Raw genomic sequence first — 18305 nt, 5'->3', positions numbered from 1 at the left:
ATCCTATGAAAGCAGGTCTGCTTTGCTTTTGTTCTCCCACCATCACTCTTATACCTCGTCACCAGCTACTTCAGTATCCATATCGACTTCTTCCATCGACGCGGAGAATCAACAACTTGAATCTTCTTCTTCCTCCGAAAACACATCAGGTGTGACGCGTTCCTTCATCAAAGCATTAAACAGCACCATAGCTCTTTCGTGGCTCTCACGTCAACGAGAGGAAGATGATCACGCCTCCGTGGGTGTTAGACACTTTTGCTCTGCAACAGATTGCCGACTTGCCCGACGATCGAAAGGAACACGGCTGGGCGACGTTTCGACACTATTATTACAATTCTTACAAAGTGCCATGTCTTGCAACGTGAGTTTTGCCCTAGACAGGTCGCATACGTCGACAAATATAACAGGGCTTGTTGTTGACGCTCTAGATCCGCATATTTTTGCATCGTGCAGGTTCGTCATATGGGGCCTTTTTCTTACCCTTATCCTGGCTGCGGCTTCGAGCGCATTGGTCGAGCACTTGTTCCCTCGCTTGTCTCACACGATGTCTCGCAAATTGACATGGTGGCGAGGCAACATATCCGAGCACCCCCTTGTCTCACAAAGGCATTCACAGATCGTCACCTGCGGTAAAGGTTGCTTCCGATGGCTTACTTTTCACCTCCCCCTCCGACTCGAGGCCATGATCCTAGTCGCAATGCTGGCGGCCAACATCGCACCTATCGTCGGCTTTTACTCTCTGTACGTCGGCAACAACACCTACTTTACTGGTACAGATGCCGTCAGTCGTCGCTCTCAGATTCTCAGGCATCTAGCCAACAGGTGTGCCATGCTCGGTATCTCCCAACTTCCCATGTTGATACTTTTGTCGAGCAAGAGAACACCGGTGGCAATCCTCAGTCAGCTTTCCATGAACACCATGATGCTCTTCCATCGCTGGATTGCAAGGACGTGCTACTGTCACATAATCATTCATACGCTAGGAAACGCTCTTATCTTCCACTATTCTGTCGGATTCGTGGAGAGCATGAGACTGTTGCCGGTGCAGCTCGGCACAGTTGCACTGATTACGCTCTCCGGTCTTGTCTTCTTGTCACTCAGGACCTTGCGCAAGAAGCACTATGAGATGTTCGTTTTCATGCATATCAGCATGGCTTTTTTCATGATCCTGTTCACGTACCTACATATCAGATTTCTCCACCAGGGCAGGGTAAGTGACAAGCGCAACCAAAATCGATTGCAACAGAAGCTGACACCATCACAGCTCACTACACGAAATACAGCTACGACTCCAGATCTTCGTCATTGAGCTGACTGCGGCTTTCTGGGCTTTCGACAGAACAGTTCGATTTCTTGGTCGAGTAGTCATGTCGCTCTCTTGGAGGCACGCCGACGGAGCTGGTGCGACCCGCAAGGCGGAACTCACCTCTTACGCGAAGGGCGCTTACATTCGCATGCGGATACAAATTCCAGCCTCGCGCCTTTGTCTTCCTCCTCTAACAGTTTCTACGTCGCTTGACTCTTCACTGGAGCTCGGCAAGAATATGAAGCACTGCTGTAACGTGGCGACCGGATCTTTGCCAAGCGCCGTTCTATTTCGCACTGCCAAGGTCGGAGCAGGGGATGACATCCGCATATCAGTCCCCAAGCTACAGTGGGTGGGTGAACATCCGTTCTCAGTCTTTGGTGTTGGACGCTGCAAGTCCGGCAGCCCCGATATGGGCTACATCGACCTGGTGATACAACGCCAAGCTGGTCTGACACAGAAGTTGTCGAAGCTTGCTGAAGAGCTGACAGCCTCATCCTCGCTCGGCAGCATCGATTCCGGCGATGAGCATTCATCACGACCAAAGGGCAGGCGAGTTAGGGTAGTCATTGACGGCCCTTTCGGCAAGAGTCCTTCGCTTGAGGGAGCTCGTCACGCAGTCTTAATCGCTGGTGGTATCGCCATCACCTTCTGTTACCCTCTCTTCGTCAAAGCGGCTAGAGGGGAATTTAGGAGCCTCGAATCTTGCAAGCTCGTATGGATCGTGCGTAACGAAGCAATCCTAGACGTTCTTCGTGACAGTCTTCCTGAGCTGCTTGAAGAGATCAGAAGTAGAGGTGGCAATTTCTGCAAACTTTCCATTGATATTTACGTCACCTTAAAGCGCACAGCGGCTCCCGTAACGCAATTAGACACGATGGCTGTGGATCGGAGAGGCAGTTTGCCGATGACGCTGGAACATACGTGGAAGTCCAACTCATATTCACTGCATAGCCCTTCTTCATCCGTGACCTTGTCATATGGAGGAGAAGATAGTTGCAGCAGTGGCTCTCCGCAGGTGTCGACCAGCAACTCTCAGGTTTGGGACGGCGTCAGATACGATGGACACAGTGATGTCGTGTTCGTGCCCACCCTGTTGAGTGGACACTCAACTCGCCATCAATCACCCCAGCCAGCATACATGTCGGACGAGGTCTTTCGCACCCGAACCGAAAGGAGCACGTGCGTTCCATACTCTCCCTATGCGTCTCAGGTAACCTTCTCACAGCTCAGAAAGGAGATGTCAAACATCAAGATTAATCTGTTCTCTCCAAAGTCGCCAATAATTCTGGCAAAGAGTACAAGACTCTTTCCAACAACTCTTCTGGTGCAAGACGAGGCGGACTCTGTTGGACATCGCACGGGTATTCAAGGGCCACAGGAAGTGCTTCTCGATTTTCAAGCGAAGGGAAAATTTGCACATGGTGCTGAGACCCCTCGCTCCGCCTATTCAGTTGCGAGCTCGCAGTGCACTGGCTACCAGATCAATGGCAGCAGCACCTTGTCATCTCAAGAGCTGCAGCTGCAGAGCACAAGCGACAATCTGTGGAGCGCCTCTACTGCACACAGCATGTTGCACCCCGATTCGCCTGGTTTTTCGTACCATTCACAGCATGAGGCAAATCATCGTCAATTTCTCAGCTCGCAGGATGTCCTGGCAGAGTCACAAGGGGGCCTGATCGAGGTTCGTCGGTTTCAAGGTAGACCATCGTCCATGGCGGCTGTTCACGGACATATCCTTCAGCAAGAGGGTGATGCGACGGGTAGGGTTGCTTTTGCAACGTGCGGCCCCGCCCCGATGTGCGACTCGGTTCGTGCGGAAGTAGTCGCTTTGCTGAAGAAGGGTTTGGATGTAGCCCTGGTAGAAGATTGCTTCAATTGGTGATCGTTTCATGCCACATGCCGAACTGTCCGCCGTGGTCAGACAGTGTCAGGTGTATTTTCATTTCCGTTCTGCAGCCCTTTCTAGTTTTGTGTGACCTTTATTCCGATAGAGGCCCGTTCACTTGTCTATGGCTCTTTTGTCGGCTTTGTGCAGCAGCGCTCAGCATGCCGTGAGTTACGGCTGTCCCTCCATGTCAGTAGAACAGAGTCCCCTCCTAGGCGAAGGAATGCGAAATCGCACCTATCGTTTGCCAGCAGCTGCCAAATGACAGACCGTGGAAGGAGAGAGGACAGGTTCTCACTAACCGGTGAATTACGGACCGAAGAGAGCGAGAAGAGGCACTGCCAAGATCTGCTCTATGCAAACCATCTCAGACCCTGTCGAAAGCATTCTGCAGCTTCATGTTCGAGGGTTTGGGCTGACTTGCAAGAATCACCAGGCTCGGGCAAGCGAGCTGTGAGTGTAGAAAAAGTGAACAAAGGTGCGGACCCTGGAACAGCTGACTAGCATGTAAAGTTTTAATCTGCAAGGGTGCAGAGCAGTCAGCGATTGGCAGGTCCTCCGAGATGGACGAATCAGATAGCGGAGTGGACAAGCGAGCCTTCCCGCTTCCACATACCATGCGTTGCGAAACATGTGAGTTTCTCTCGCCGTCCATGTCTCTCTTTCTGCTCGCTACCTGGTCCGAACAAACGTCAAGTTGAAGCTCAGCATGGCTTGGCGCTTGATCCCAACCAGCTGGAGCGGCGTGGGCCGTACCTCATCCTGGTCCGATTCTGACCGACTCAGGCATGTCGGTTAGGAAGGAAAAAAATTCTCTTGAAAATTCTTCCTGAAGCACATGGTTGACAGGCGATCCCTCGCTTGCATCTTATCTGATTGGGTGCCGTCATTCACAAGGCGAGAAGACGCTGTCCCTTTTGACGAGGCGTTCCCAAACTGTCGTGCAAGTATCTTGACTCGTGAGCTTTCTGACGTGAATAGCTGAAGTTTGCCTATCTAATCCCAAAGTCGTCCGAACATGAAGAGCAAGAACAGATAAAGAGGATAGCCCCTTCCTTCATGAACATCCCCTTCCTTCATGAACGTCCCCTTCCACCTCGCATGATCCTGCACTCCACCATTGACTCTCTTTCCAAAAACTTCACAACGACGGTACAATGTCGCAGGCCGTAGGACGCGCTTCCATCGAGGAGATGGCTTCTAAGAACGTCATCAGCCCTGCTACTGAGGCAGGACAGAACCACGATACCGCTGACAGCCAATCGTCACTGTCCAGCATCGCCGAAAAGGATGCAAAGTCTGCCCGTCAGGCCGCACCCATCGCTGTGGTCCCGCATCTCTCTTCGAACGACGATGACGAAGCTTGGGTCGTCGATGCGCAGGCAGGCGCTGTAGAAGCTACTTGGAAGCACCGAGTGCCCGCCCTCCTCATGATCCTCTTCTTCACGTTGGGCAGCAATTTTGCCCAGTCCTCCCTGTCTCCACTCAAATCTACCATCAAGAAGCAGATGCCTGAGGTTACCAACGCACGTTACGGTGCCATCGCATCGGCAGAGTCGCTTGTCAACGGTATTCTCCCACTTTTCTCGGGTATCATGATCGACTACTACGGGCCCAGCATCACGTCCCTTCTTTCCAGCACTGCTATTCTCATCGGGACTATTGTCCGAGCTGTAGGTGGCCAGCGTAAGAGTTTTGCCACTATCTTGGCTGGCCAGATCATCTTTGGGTTCGGAAGTACCACCATTGAGACAAGTCAGTCGAAGCTCTACACCCACTGGTGCAGAGACAGTCCCCGCAAGACCCTCGAGGAAGGCTCCAAAGAGGAAGTGCAGAAGCCAAGAAAGTGGTATCGCACTCTTTCTAGCGCGGGCTGGTTGGGCTTCGTGTACGGCTTGGACATTGCCATGGGCCGTGTCTTCAACGTCATGGGCAAGATGAGCTCGGTCCCTGTCGCAGAAGCAACCGGCAAGTGGTACTGGTCTTTCTGGCTGTCAGCCATCCTTTGTGCCGTCACCCTTTGTCTGAACGCCTCCTACGTACTTTTCGAGCGTGCTCTTCCCAAGAAGATGCGCGTGGTCACCGGCCGTCAGCTCGCTGCTCAGTCGGCTGCCTCTGTGTCGGTCGCCTCGAACAACAACTCGTCTTCCACCGTCGACAAGAAGGCTTCGGACAAGACCGATGGGCAGAAGCAGAAGGGGGTCCTGCAGCCTTTCTCTAAGCGGCACTTCCAGCTGCTCACACTCAGCGTCGGCGCTATTCCAGCATCGTTCTGGCTAATCACCATGACGCAGATCCTTCAGTCGGGGGCTGTCAATGCTTACAACGCTAACCTCGCTGAGGTCGTCCAGATCACCCGTGATAAGACTGCTCTCATGGCCGGTTACGCTTCCTCCGTTGGCCAGGTCCCACCCATCGTCCTTACCCCTCTTCTTGGCCTTATGTTTGATCTCTTCGGTCGCCGCATGTACTACGTCGCTGGCTGCGCTGCTCTTTGGGTTGTCGTCTACTCTCTTCTCGTCTTCTCTGAAGTCAACGTGTACCTTCCCGTTGTACTCGGTAGTGTTGCCCTGTCCTTCAACGCTCTGCCGTTCATCGCTTCGATCCCTTTGCTTGTGCCCAACCAGACCTCAATTGGTACCGCCTTCGGTATCTGGAAGTGCTTCAATTCGGCGGGCAGTATCAGCATGGATGTCTCATTTGGTGCCATCCAAGATCTGACCCCCCGTGGCAAGAATCAGTTCAAGAATGCCTTCGCGTTCTTGATCGCTCTCAAGTCGATTGATGTCATTTATGGTCTTTTGTACCACATTATTGACAGGAAGTACTTTGGTGGTGTTCTCAAGCTTAGCGAGAGGCAGCTCATGCAGAAGATGCAGGAGGAACCCGAGGTAGAAAGGAAGCAGGCGCTCAGAAAGCCTATCAAGAAGTGGACCGCGGCGGGCTGCCTGCTTCTCCTTGCTTTCGTCACTACCAGCTACGTTCTCTACATCACCTACTCGATTGGCACCTAGACAAGCAAAATAATCTATATGTTTTGAAAGAGTATGATTGGGTACTCGACCGATTCTCGACTTGTCTCAAGTCCGTGGGTTTGCAAACTGACTCTGCCCTCACAAGGATGGCAAAAACTCTGTCAGTGATGAGGGACCTTTTATCTTCACTCTATCTTCAGGTGTCAGCCCCAAGGTTGAGCCCAGCCATGAAGTCGAATCTAAGCCTACACTGGACTGCAACAGAGAGTTGAGACTTAGCATGTCGTCGTAGGTGGAGCTGGTGGCACCCAAGGCCGGGTCCAAGAATGTAGCCAGGTCCTCGTTGAAATCTACATTGGCGTGCGCCTGCTGACTCGTTTGATACTGTTGACCACTGGAGTGTACATCGTGACTTTGGAAAGCCTGTTGTCGCGGCATATCCGTATGAGAAAGCACGGAGGAACGATTCGAAATATCCTGTTGAATGGGATGCAGCGGAGCATATGGGTGCGCAGGTAAGCGAGAACCCGCGACCATGGACCGCATAGCCGTCACAATGGGGGTTGGAAGGGGCAAGTCCATTCTTGTCCGAAGAGGCCAAAGCTTCTGATCGCCTCTCCCATGCTGCTACCATCAGAGCGACGAGCATGCTCCCGCGAATTTGCAGCTTGAACCTGTCGTCTTTGCTCTTCGGATCTATGTGAACGTTGGGCTGAGAGCTGGGAGAGTCGTTTGCATCGTTCGTCTGCTTCTTGTTGTGCAGATCCAGTAGCCAAATGACAGCGCTACCTTCGATCGCGGTCCAGGCCCTGTTGTGTGACGTCGGAGCAAATCCAGCAAAACCACAAAGGAGAAGAACGGCGGTTGCGAATACGTGTACCACTGGTAGCGCAAATACTGAGCATTAGCGAAGAGCGTGCTGATTGATCTCTTCGACCTGCACCGTACATAGTCGGATGATCTCGAATTCGTTCTCGGGCTTTCGCTGGTTGAGATGCTCAGGGACTCGCACTTTTTCGATCCAGATGCGAGCGTGATGTCGAGCGAACTTGACGAGACTGCTGGATCTGGCGTGGGCATGTTCGAAATATCGCTGCCAGATGTACGTACCGTTCAAATGTCTCGATCGCACTCAAACGTGACGCCAAATTGGGTCCGGACCCTCGATTAACAACCGGGACCAATCAGCTCTGTGTAAACTTAACAAGCGTCATCTCTCTCGTGCTGGCGCTGCAGTGGGGAGGTCAAGCTTCGTCGCTGTCGGCAACAAGCTCATGGAACACACCACGTGTGATTGCTTTGCTTGTTGTGTTTGCGGTGACTCTATTTGCTTTCATTGGTTGGTAGACGTACATGCAAGATCGTGCGCTCCTTCTGCCGAAAGTGTTTGCCGAGAGGACGGTGCTCGGGTCCTTCGGGTACATGTGGTTCTTTGCAGCTTCGATGACGGTCATTTTCTACTACGTGCCTGTCAAGTTTCAGATGGTGCAAGGTGTCGAAGCAATCCAGAGCAGCTACCATACGCTTGCATCGATCATTCCTTTCGTTGTGGCCAGCATCTTTGCTGGTGTGGTGACAGAGAGGACGGACGACTATGTACCTCCGTTGCTGGCTCCACCCATCATCGGCGCAATCGGTGCAGGGCTGATCTCCACCTGGTCTGCTGCAACGCCTGAAGCACAATGGGTTGGCTACCAGATTTTGTAGGGGGTTGGTATGGGATTCGGCATGACTGGTGCGTCGATGGCTGTACAAGCTGCACTTCCGCAGGCGGACATACCGCTCGGAATCGGGGCTCATCTTTTTTGCACGAGAGATGGGGAGTGCTGTGTTTGTTGCAGCAGCCGAGAACCTCCTCTCCAATTGTCTCGTCAAAGGCCTCGAACAGATCTCAGCTCTTCGCGACCGTGCGAGCCAGCTTGCAAAGTCGGATGCTGCTGAAATTCGAAAAGCCGTCTGAGGCTCCGGAGAAGATGTGCTGAACGAGGTGATCAAGACTTTCAACGCAGCGCTGCGACACGTGTGGTACCTTGCGTTCGCACTGACTCTGGTCACCATTCTTCCATCTTTCTTAATCAAATGGATGAATCTGAAGAAGGTCGCCAAACAGCGGGCCGAGGAGAAGCAAGTCGCCAAGGGACAAACAGCGGAGACCGTGGAGGAGGCTAGAGAGTCACCGATCCGTAGATGCAAACATAGCATGAATGTACGTCCCTGTAAACGATGCCTCCTTAGATGCGAATGATACCAATGATCGTAGTGTTACTCGGGGAGCGAAGTCTAGGATTGAAGAACTAGAGCTGCCGTGTGCCTCGAAGCTTGTTGGCTACACCGTCGGACGAAGCGCCTGCGAGAGTCATCTGGCCCTGCATCTGTTTGAGGAAGCGATGACCCTGCATGAGAAGGTCCTTGATCCTTTCTAGGTCTGTCTCATTTTGGAAGCGTTGAACGTCGTCTCGGAAGAATTGAATGGTCTCCCATCGTGCGAGAGGATTCGGAATGTCTCTTGTGGCCCGAAGGTACTTGCGGTACAGAGAGAGGGTGCGGGATCGCATAAGGAAGTGCTCCAAAGTGAGCTGGCTCGATTTGAGGTCAGCACGTGCCGTCCTTGTGACAGTTCCAAGCATTCTAACGGAGCCGAAGAGGTAGGGTGTACTTTGAGAGGTCGTTGGGGGCTTGTTGATGTCAAGACTTATGGAACGAGGCAAAATAAGTTAGTTGTGTTCTTCTCGCCCCTTTCAGTTCCGACATCCGAACCAATAACCTGCTTACTCCACATCATTATTCTACCAGCACAAATGTTAGAGCTAACACTCACACAGCTTCTTCTGTTTTGGGACTCGAGCCGCCGAAAAAGCAAAAGCCGGCGGCTTGAACTTTGAGCGAGAGTTTGGAAGATGCTAAGCGAGCCATGCAGCGGCATCACCTGGCCTGAAAGTCATGCCATTTCAAGCCTCGCCGCAAGCCGTGGACAAGATGAGGCAATACGGCCATGACGGAGGACGGTCAAGCCTTTTCCATAGGGCCCGTTCATTGCAGAGATTCGCTCCGAATGCGCTCATCGGCGCTTCCTGGCTAGGGTCCGGAAGGGGGCAGTATTCACTTTTGCGGGAATGATCTGCAAGCTGCGTTCTGTCTACATAGTTGCCGAGAGCGGGATTTGCCCTTCAGCACTGTGACATTCTCCGTCATACGGGTGTTCAACCTGTGGCTAGGTACACTCACCGGATCGTACTTAGACACCTTGCGCCCCTGTGTGAACAGCTCTGTGTCTCTTACCACCATCAAAATTCTACACTTTTCCGTTCGCCCAAGTCTTAGGGTTAGGAACATGGGTAACACAAACTCTGCTACGGTGAATCGCGACCCGCCCAAGGTCCATCGTGATCTGTGCGGCCTGCGATACGACAACAGGTTTAGCTTTGCTTGGAACAAGCCTCGAGGCATCACTACGACGTGCTTCAACGATGTTGTACTCGAGCCACTAGCAACGTGGGTGTTGCTGCTCGTTCTTCTACCGTTGCTAGCGCTGAGCCTGAGACGCACCAGGTCGAGCTCAATTTGCTCGTCAAGGTTGATCAATTACAGATCATCGACATACCGAAACGAACACAAGTTCAGCGGACGGCATTCCAGATGGCGCACAGCCTTGGATGTCATATACATGCTTCTGGTTGTTGCGGCGTTGCTCATGAGTAAGTTTTCCAGACCTTACGTTTGCAAGTACACAGGCACCCTTACACTGACAGACACCCTCTTTTGTCGTTCCCACTTCAGACATTCTTCAGTTTGTAAGATTGGTACTGGCAGACCGTGGCGCCGGACTGCTCCCTTTCAACTTGGCAGGCATCTTGATCGTCCTCGTCCTTATGCACCTTCGCACCCCAGACCTCGGGGCAGTCAGCTCGACGATTTTGGCATTTTGGACAATGCTTCTCGCTTTCACAGCAGTGGCGTTACCGGGAATGGCCAAGCTGGAAGGTATCGAGGATCGCAAAGGCACTGAATATTTGCTGAGTGACGAGAAGATCGATGTTGGGGTACAGATTGGACTGTATGCAGTATCTTGGCTTGTCGAAGCCTCTCGGTTGGTCAAGAGGTCGGTTGCAGCTCGCAAAGAGTCGAGAGGCTCCTCGAAGCTGCCTGAAACTCCCCACAACGACGGTCTCGCAATGTCGCGATCAGTCGAAGACAAGGCCGTTGCAAACGCCTAAGCCTTGAGAAAGCTCCATTATACCTATCCGAGCCTCGTTCCATCATTCCTTCATCTCTCGCAGCATGCAATCAAACTTGACCCTGATTGTCTACGCAGCTACCGTAGCGAAGGACTGTTAGACAGCTTCGAACGCCCGAGGTGTGACCTGAGGTGAATGTGAGCGGGCTTGCGTCGGAGTTTGGGATGTGATGTCGTTCGCGTGCATGCATGCACAGCCTCCACTTTGCAATGCACTTGGCACTCGCACAAGCCAAGTGAAGTGAAGCGGGTGTTGGTCTTGGCTTGCTGCGTGTCTTTGTACTACTCAACTTCAGCACAATTGCTTCTACCATCATCATCATCATTCAGCCTATCACCACTCTACGCACCGTCATCGCATGGCATACAGGCCACCATGACAGACGCAGCGATCGACTTCGGTCATCAGCTACCCGACCAGCTGCCGACCGTCGCAGCTGCGCTCTCGGCACAGCTCTCCCTCGAGACCGACGTCGCATCCTTCTTGGCCGAGCGAGCTGCTTTGGAGCGAGACTATGCTGCCAAGCTCCGAGCACTTGTGCGCAAGTATCGCGAAAAGAAAGTTAAGCGAGACCAAGAGATCTCGGTAGGACCCACACCCACTATCGAATGGAAGTATGCTCAATCCACGCTCGCAACTCACATCACCGATCTCTACTCGACACACGATGCCACTGCTGCGGAACATAATAATCTTGCCGCCACCTTGGATGGTCTTTCGAACAAGATGATTACCAGCACAAAGACGAGAGAGGAGCTTCGCAAGAAGCACACTTCGTACGCCAGCAAATTGCTGTCCGACCGCGAGAAGACGTACTCCGACAAAGACAAGGCAAAGTCCAAGTACGATGAGCTATGTCACGAGCTCGATTCGCAGCGCCAGAAGCGTGAGAAGGCCGAGGCAGGCGACAAGCATGCGGATCGAGCAGCAAAGGCTTTCCAAGCGGCGGAAATGGACATGTGGAATGGCAAGAACAGCTATCTGATCCAGATTTCCGTCTCCAACAGCGCCAAGCAGCGCTTCTATCGACACTATCTGCCTGCAGTCCAGAATAGCCTTCAGTCCCTTTGGACTCTATCCACGCATCGATTCGCACTCGCTACATCAAAGGCGCAGTCTGCTATTGCAGCACATCACGAGCGTGTTGCCAAAAAGCATCACGATCTGGAAGCAAGGGCTTCAACGGTAGACCCAACCAAAGACCAAAAGCTCTTTGCCGATCATAATCAGCAACGATGGCAAGAACCAAGCGGCTGGTCCTTTGAGCCCTGTGTTGGCTTCTTCGACACAGCCGAGGTGTCGACTGAGCCTTCTGCTGTCACGTTCCTCCAGAATCGCCTCCTTCGATGCCGCTGTCGGATCGCCGAACTCGAACCTCTTGTCGAAGCCAAAGCCAAAGAGGTCGACGGGCTGAACAAGCTTCGAGACACATATCAGAAGCAGCAGGAACTCGGCAACCCTGACGAAGTGATGAATGATCTCTTCGAGTCCACCCGTGCGCTCTTTGGCTTTGAGATCGAACTCCACAACCTCCACGCCGAAGTCGAGACCATCATCGCAACGATTGGGCAGAACCAGGGTCGAACAAGGCCACATCGCTTCAAGCCAGCATCTTTTGGTATTCCGACATCATGCCACTACTGCGGAGACAAGATTTGGGGGTTGGCGAGTAAAGGCTCGGTGTGCAAGCCTTGTGGATACACTGTGCATCAGAAGTGCGAGATGAAAGTCCCGGCTGAATGTAAAGCTGCTCCCTCTGGTGGGCTGGGATCACCGAGGACATCGTCGACTTTCAGTCGACCAAACAGGTCAAGTGCTCTGCTTTCGGGTGGCTTGGGTCGAAGCAACTCTACCGCCACCAGCGCTGCTGCATTATCCTCGGCCGCACCAGCCATGTCTCAGAGCACGACGACAGGTAAAGTAGCGTTCGCATTCGAAGCGTCCAGTCCGCACGAATTAAGTGTCGCAGAAGGAGAGAAAGTGGAACTGCTCGAAGACGATGTTGACGGCACTGGGTGGATCAAGGTTCGCGCCGGTTCAAGAGAAGGCCTGGTTCCGATATCATACTGCGAATTCGGCGACTCTCCCGCAGCAGCATCAATAACAGCGACGCAAGATACAGGCTACGTCCCGACGAGCGTTGCACAAGGTAGTGGACAGTTTGTCAAGGCGCTGTACGAGTACACGGCGCAAGGAGCGGATGAACACTCGCTGACAGAAGGCGAACAGATTGAACTCAGCGCAACTGGATTCAGCTATGCAGACGGGTAAGTAGATTGTCACATGGCAAAAAAGCGTCCTTTCGACAGAAAAGCTCACCACCACTTCCGCTTGTTTCATGTTTCCTGTTCGCAGATGGTGCGAAGGCGTCAAGAACGGGCGCACGGCTATCTTCCCTTCGAACTACGTCGAGGCAATGTAGCCATCTCAGGCCGTCCGACTACTCAATGCTCTGATTAAACGATACCATTCGCTCCATGTTGTAGATTGTGACTGGCGTGTGCGTCTATGCTGATGATTCGTCAAGCAAAACATATTCTCTGGTGCTGGCACCAAAAGTGAGAGTATCTCCGGTTCTGAGTTGGTAGTATCTTGAAATAGGGATCTCGTTCTCGTTGACATACGAGCCGTTGCTCGATTCGAGATCTATCAAGAATGGTCTGCAGTGAAGGACGCGAGCTTGTCAGCATGCTACAATTTCATTTTTGATGGCGTTTTTGACACTCATGCCGATACTTACTGGATGCGTTTCTTCTTGTCGCCGAACTCGTTGGTTGTGATGGTCTGTCGGAACTGAAGCACGGCGTGCTGCTTTGAGCACGACTCGTGATCAAGCGGGATGTCTACCACAGTGCGATCCCGACCGAGTAGATACGCAGACTGCGAAGCAAGATGTAGCACTTGCTGCTCCTTGCCATCTTTGAAGCAATAGAGGCGCCAGGGTGACTTGGGCTTGCGTGCTTCAGGTGGTTCGTGATACTTGAGGACTACACCGTTGACTGTGTTGGACTCTGCGGCGAGAAGGCCTGAAGGAGCGAAGTTGGGTGCGTCGCCATCTTCTGCTGTTTCTTCTTCTTCCTCTTCTGCTGGTGGTGCTGGTGAATGAGGTGATCGACGTGAGCGTGGTGGAGAAGGGAGTCGACTTGTGGATGAGGAAGCTAGCGGAAGAGGTGACCGTGATCTAGAGCGGCGGTGGTCGCGAGACGAGCCTCCACGAGGTGTTCGTTCCTCACGATGGCGGTGTTTAGATGAACAGGAGTGGCGATGTGACTGATCATCTTGGTGATAGCGTGACGCGCGCTTCTTGTCATCACGGTGCCTCGAACTTTTCCTTGCATCTCGATCTTCGCCGTCGCGATGTCGTTTTAAGTAGGAGTTGGAGCGACGCCTGTCATCTGCATCTTCTTTGTGTCGACGAGAGCCAGATGTCCCGTTCGTCCCCCTTTCGCGATGTCGATTTGACCTACCGTCTCTGTGTCGGTCCCGATCGCGGTCGTCACGGTGGGAATGCGACCTTCTTTCCTGGTGTTCTACTTCTCGATCCCTGCTGTGTCTGTTGCCATGTTTCGAACTCGATTCGCGGCGCGAGGATGATGATGCGCCTTCGTCTCGCTCAACCGGTCGAGAGTCACTCCTTGACTTCCTGCCTTCGACGGCAGAGTCCGACATCGTGACGTGCTGAGCGGCGGGCGGTTGCAAAAGCTAGAATGATCAGAAGGCTGCTTCGAAAAGTGAAGCAAGTGAATCGGCTGAACATGAGATGTGGAGTTGACCGAGATCCGAGATATTGCCCAACGTTGTTGAATCGACCGTATCACATAAATGAAAGTAGCGGATCAAGTCGGGCTGCCCGTAGAGGAGATCTAACAAAGGTGAGCTTTCAATCGGCAGGAAACGGCAGCACATTGAAAATGCGACAAGGGTCAGGCGGTTATGTCAGCGGAATGGCCGGGCGGAAGGAATATTCCACAGCAAAAAGCGCGGGCTTGTTCGCTTACAGTGGCGCGTGTTGGCTTTGAAATCGAGTCGTTTCTGATTGGGCCGCTTTGCTCCTTTGAATTGAACTGCTGCTGTGCAAGTGTTATTTCTATCCATTGCGCGCTTGCCACTCTCTGGCTCTCTCAATTTTGTAGTGGAAATTCAAGGGAAAATCCGATACAGGCCGCCTTGAGAGGGAACAGCGCTTTGCGAGGGTGTTTTGGTAATCAGCAATCGTCCAGCTAGCGAACCCAAAAGGCGCACAATTCAGCGACTCTCTGTCTATGCCTCGAGTGAGTGAGACGGCGAGCAAGTCCGTCCCCGCACAAAGCAGAAATCACAGTCAGAGCGTGAGAGGGTGAGAGGGTGAGAGGGTGAGTAGGCAGCGACGACGGACAAGCATTCACTGGCGCGGTGTGTGTGTGCGCTCTAACCAATTTGACTTTTACCGTTCTCGCCATCTTGGTATACCTTAGCTTTCTACCACCTCCGACGTCACATATCATCACTACACACAACCGCAATCATGTCGCTATTCAACGTCAGCAGCGGTCTTCGTGCCGTCATCCGACCTACGATTGCGAGCTCTTCGCGAGCCACCGCCGCCTTCTCGACAACAGCGGCCGCACGTCTTGCCACGCCCACCAACGACAGCAACGTCGGCAGCTCTGGCAAACCTCAGCACTTGAAGCAGTTCAAGATCTACCGATGGAACCCCGACAAGCCATCAGAGAAGCCTCGTCTTCAGTCATACACCTTGGACCTCAACCAGACCGGACCAATGGTGCTCGACGCTTTGATCAAGATCAAGAACGAGATCGACCCTACCTTGACCTTTCGTCGTTCGTGCCGAGAGGGTATTTGCGGTTCATGCGCTATGAACATTGACGGTGTCAACACCCTTGCCTGCCTCTGCCGTATCGACAAGGCTAACGACACCAAGATCTACCCCCTCCCACACATGTACATCGTCAAGGACCTTGTTCCTGACTTGACTCAGTTCTACAAGCAGTATCGATCCATCGAGCCTTTCCTCAAGTCCAAGAACGTTCCTTCTGAGGGTGAGCACTTGCAGTCGCCCGAAGAGCGTCGTCGTCTTGATGGTCTCTACGAGTGCATTCTTTGCGCATGCTGCTCCACATCCTGCCCATCGTACTGGTGGAACCAGGACGAGTATCTTGGTCCTGCCGTGTTGATGCAGGCTTACCGATGGATGGCCGACTCTCGTGATGACTTTGGTGAGGAGCGAAGACAGAAGTTGGAGAACACCTTCTCGCTCTACCGTTGCCACACCATCATGAACTGCTCCAGGACCTGCCCTAAGAATCTCAACCCCGCCAAGGCCATTGCTCAGATCAAGAAGGACATGGCGGTCGGTGCACCCAAGGCTTCCGAGCGTCCTATCATGGCCTCGTCGTAAGCTTCAACACAGCCTTTGCACATGATTAATCCGTTTCGTCTTTTCAATATCAAGTAATTTGCATTTGACATGTTATTTTTAAGCCTGTAGAGTGTCTGAGTTCCTCTGAGCTTGAGTTGCTTCGCTTCGCCACTGCTTCCCTGCGCTTTGCCGACGAGTTGAGTTCCCAAGTCTCGATATCATGAGACTTGGTCCGTGTAGCGTCGGCTCCGTTCCGAGACATGCTTGTTGATTCGATTCTCTCAGTTCGCGTGAAGACACTGTTGTTTCTGGACCTTGGAGGCTCGGCGATGTCGGTTTGTTCTGCTGAGCACCGTGTGGCGAGCATTGACTGTCGTAGCTCTTCCACCTTACTTTCCTCAGGTGCGTGAGGCTGTCCACTCGCACTGCCGAATGAGCTTAGATTGAAGCCCCATAAGGCATATCGTGGGACGATACGACGGGCCTACCGCTAGCAAGTTAGCAAGCTCTTCAGAACGCCGGCCCGTCATGGTGTGGTCCTGTCTCAGCCGCTGACAAGCTTGTTTTACACGAGGAGCAGTAGCACAAAGCTTGCTCGTCATCACGCTCGCTCTCACAGTCATATCGCGCGAAAGACAATGTCCAGGAAAGAGTTCTTATGCTATTCCTACACGGCGACAAAGACTGCTCTACAATGAATTCAATGGCGCCTTGGCCCAACTCTTCTGCTCAGCCCTACACCCATTCTCCCACCTACTGCCCTCACTGACCCAGCCAAACAGCCTGTACCCGATCCAGTCGCGCCACACGATCCTCCAAGTCCTAACAAGAGGCGAAGGAATGAGACTGTTGTACAAAAAGTAGTGTCTGTGCGTGTAGGCTACCTTGACGGCCGGGTTGATCAGGATGACAGGTCGAGCCGGTTGCGAGGCTCGATGAATGTCGTACGATACCAGCTGACACTCTGAAGAGACGCATGTGGGCGAGGATCGGAACTTGAGAGGCAGAGTCACTGGTCCTTCCTCATCGGTCTTGAGGGAAGAAAAGGACGAAGAGGGATAGAACCACTTTGCATCGAATGCAGTGATACCGTTCCAGCACGAGTTGACCTCGAAAGGTCTGCCTTCTCGCATAGCCTCAATATCCTGCGTGCGCTTGAAGTAAGGCCATGTACGTTTGAGTGTTTTGGCTTCAGCATCTCTGGTAACCCAAGTGTCGTAGAGGCCGTTGCCAATGAAATCCATGGCACATGCCTGGTCATAATGTGCATTGTTGGTTTGAAGCAGCTGAAGGGCATCTTGAGCACTCAAGATGATGTCGTTGACCCAAAGCACATGGCTGAACTTTTCAGCGCTGTTGTGGTCAAGGAGAGGTTGCATAGCAACGTTTCTGACGCCAGCAAGGAATTCGATGCGATCCTGAACAGCGGAAGACTTGTTCATTCGGACAGCTTGATCATCGGAGAGGATGCGACGCGGGACATGCATGTGAGCAAGATCCGTCTCGAGTTGGGCTAGCATGGGCTTGGTTTGGTCGGTTGAATGTGATTCATAGATCGAAACAAAGACATTGTCTGGTCCAAGATGATTGATGAGCTTCTTGAGTGAAGACATGTATGTCGGCAAGATCTCTTGGTTGTTGTAGAGGTTCGAGGCGATGAAGACCTTGAATGGTTGTCGAGACGCCAAACTAGCTGGCATGGAGGCTTTGATGAGAGACGTCACATCGTCGAGATCTGAGCCGGAACCAGAAGGGAAGATGGGGCGGAAGAAGATCCACTCAACGATGGCGAGAAACCAGATGACAGCAAAGAGGTACTGAGCACATTTGGCGGCAGTCTCTAGGCGAGCCGGACGACACGATCGCCTTCTCCTCGCACTCGTGGTTGTTGATGCAGTCGTGACCGGTGGAGGGCTTGGACTGCGACTGACGATGCTAGAGGAGAAGAAAGATGCCTGCTCCGACAGGGGCGTTGAGTTGGGAGTAAACTCGAGCAGCTGGAGCTTGTAGTTGTATGAATTGGACTTGACCAGCAAGAGCGAAAGGGAGAGGAGAGGAAAGGCGACGACGAGTAGGGTCAAGTACAAAAAAAGAGTGGTGAAGGAATTGTAATGGACGCAGGCAGCAATAAAGGTCACTATGGTGATGACAAGGTTGGCGATGAGGAGGACTGGTAGCCAAGCTTTACGCGAGCGCGATGTCAAAGTTGGTGCCGACATGGGTGCTGTGGTGGATCTGGGCAATGTCGAATGGATGAGGCATGCGATGTAGCAAGCAGAGCGTGAGAGCAAAAGGGTTAGGGTGGCCAACACAGTGCGAGCCCAATGGAGAGGAAAGCGACAGGCGGCAAGCAAAGTGTTAGATTCGTTCGTCAAACAAGGGCGCCGCGCGTGGCGGTGTTGCAGAGTAGACTGGCACTGTGGTGGCATGCGTGTTGTGCCTTCTTTCTGAGATCAATTCTTCCGCTGTCATTTATTATTAACACGTTCCATATTTTTCTTGCCGCGATTTCATTTTTATTTTTATTTATTTTTCTATCCAG

At 52.7% G+C, this 18305-nt stretch overlaps 8 protein-coding genes across 8 annotated transcripts; 5 read left to right on the top strand and 3 right to left on the bottom strand.

Moving 5' to 3' along the window:
* Nucleotides 1–224: 224 nt before the first annotated feature.
* On the top strand, nucleotides 225–3191 carry UHO2_02325 (uncharacterized protein; the record flags this gene model as incomplete). Its single annotated transcript, XM_041559762.1, has 3 exons — nucleotides 225–361; nucleotides 454–1210; nucleotides 1284–3191. 3 exons carry the CDS (start codon nucleotides 225–227, stop codon nucleotides 3189–3191), a joined length of 2802 nt encoding a protein of 933 aa, XP_041415696.1.
* A 1160-nt stretch (nucleotides 3192–4351) lies between these two features.
* UHO2_02324 (uncharacterized protein) lies at nucleotides 4352–6208 on the top strand (the record flags this gene model as incomplete). Its single annotated transcript, XM_041559761.1, has 1 exon — nucleotides 4352–6208. The coding sequence occupies one exon, from the start codon at nucleotides 4352–4354 to the stop codon at nucleotides 6206–6208; it is 1857 nt and encodes a 618-aa protein (XP_041415695.1).
* A 2255-nt stretch (nucleotides 6209–8463) lies between these two features.
* UHO2_02323 (uncharacterized protein) lies at nucleotides 8464–8796 on the bottom strand (the record flags this gene model as incomplete). The annotated part of the gene is made up of 1 exon (XM_041559760.1): nucleotides 8464–8796. One exon carries the CDS (start codon nucleotides 8794–8796, stop codon nucleotides 8464–8466), a length of 333 nt encoding a protein of 110 aa, XP_041415694.1.
* Nucleotides 8797–9500: 704 nt separating this feature from the next.
* Nucleotides 9501–10383, top strand: UHO2_02322 (uncharacterized protein; the record flags this gene model as incomplete). The annotated part of the gene is made up of 2 exons (XM_041559759.1): nucleotides 9501–9864; nucleotides 9947–10383. 2 exons carry the CDS (start codon nucleotides 9501–9503, stop codon nucleotides 10381–10383), a joined length of 801 nt encoding a protein of 266 aa, XP_041415693.1.
* Nucleotides 10384–10779: 396 nt separating this feature from the next.
* UHO2_02321 (uncharacterized protein) lies at nucleotides 10780–12826 on the top strand (the record flags this gene model as incomplete). Its single annotated transcript, XM_041559758.1, has 2 exons — nucleotides 10780–12671; nucleotides 12760–12826. The coding sequence occupies 2 exons, from the start codon at nucleotides 10780–10782 to the stop codon at nucleotides 12824–12826; spliced, it is 1959 nt and encodes a 652-aa protein (XP_041415692.1).
* Nucleotides 12827–12910: 84 nt separating this feature from the next.
* Nucleotides 12911–14073, bottom strand: UHO2_02320 (uncharacterized protein; the record flags this gene model as incomplete). The annotated part of the gene is made up of 2 exons (XM_041559757.1): nucleotides 12911–13064; nucleotides 13145–14073. The coding sequence occupies 2 exons, from the start codon at nucleotides 14071–14073 to the stop codon at nucleotides 12911–12913; spliced, it is 1083 nt and encodes a 360-aa protein (XP_041415691.1).
* Nucleotides 14074–14908: 835 nt separating this feature from the next.
* On the top strand, nucleotides 14909–15802 carry UHO2_02319 (putative succinate dehydrogenase [ubiquinone] iron-sulfur protein, mitochondrial precursor; the record flags this gene model as incomplete). Its single annotated transcript, XM_041559756.1, has 1 exon — nucleotides 14909–15802. One exon carries the CDS (start codon nucleotides 14909–14911, stop codon nucleotides 15800–15802), a length of 894 nt encoding a protein of 297 aa, XP_041415690.1.
* Nucleotides 15803–16452: 650 nt separating this feature from the next.
* On the bottom strand, nucleotides 16453–17982 carry UHO2_02318 (uncharacterized protein; the record flags this gene model as incomplete). Its single annotated transcript, XM_041559755.1, has 1 exon — nucleotides 16453–17982. One exon carries the CDS (start codon nucleotides 17980–17982, stop codon nucleotides 16453–16455), a length of 1530 nt encoding a protein of 509 aa, XP_041415689.1.
* Nucleotides 17983–18305: the final 323 nt, after the last annotated feature.

This window comes from Ustilago hordei (genome assembly GCF_900519145.1).
Source record: "Ustilago hordei strain Uho2 genome assembly, contig: UHO2_contig_03, whole genome shotgun sequence".
Lineage (NCBI taxonomy): Eukaryota > Fungi > Basidiomycota > Ustilaginomycetes > Ustilaginales > Ustilaginaceae > Ustilago > Ustilago hordei.
The sequence above is the reverse complement of the archived record's forward strand: the minus strand, read 5'-3'. Positions and strand labels throughout refer to the sequence as shown.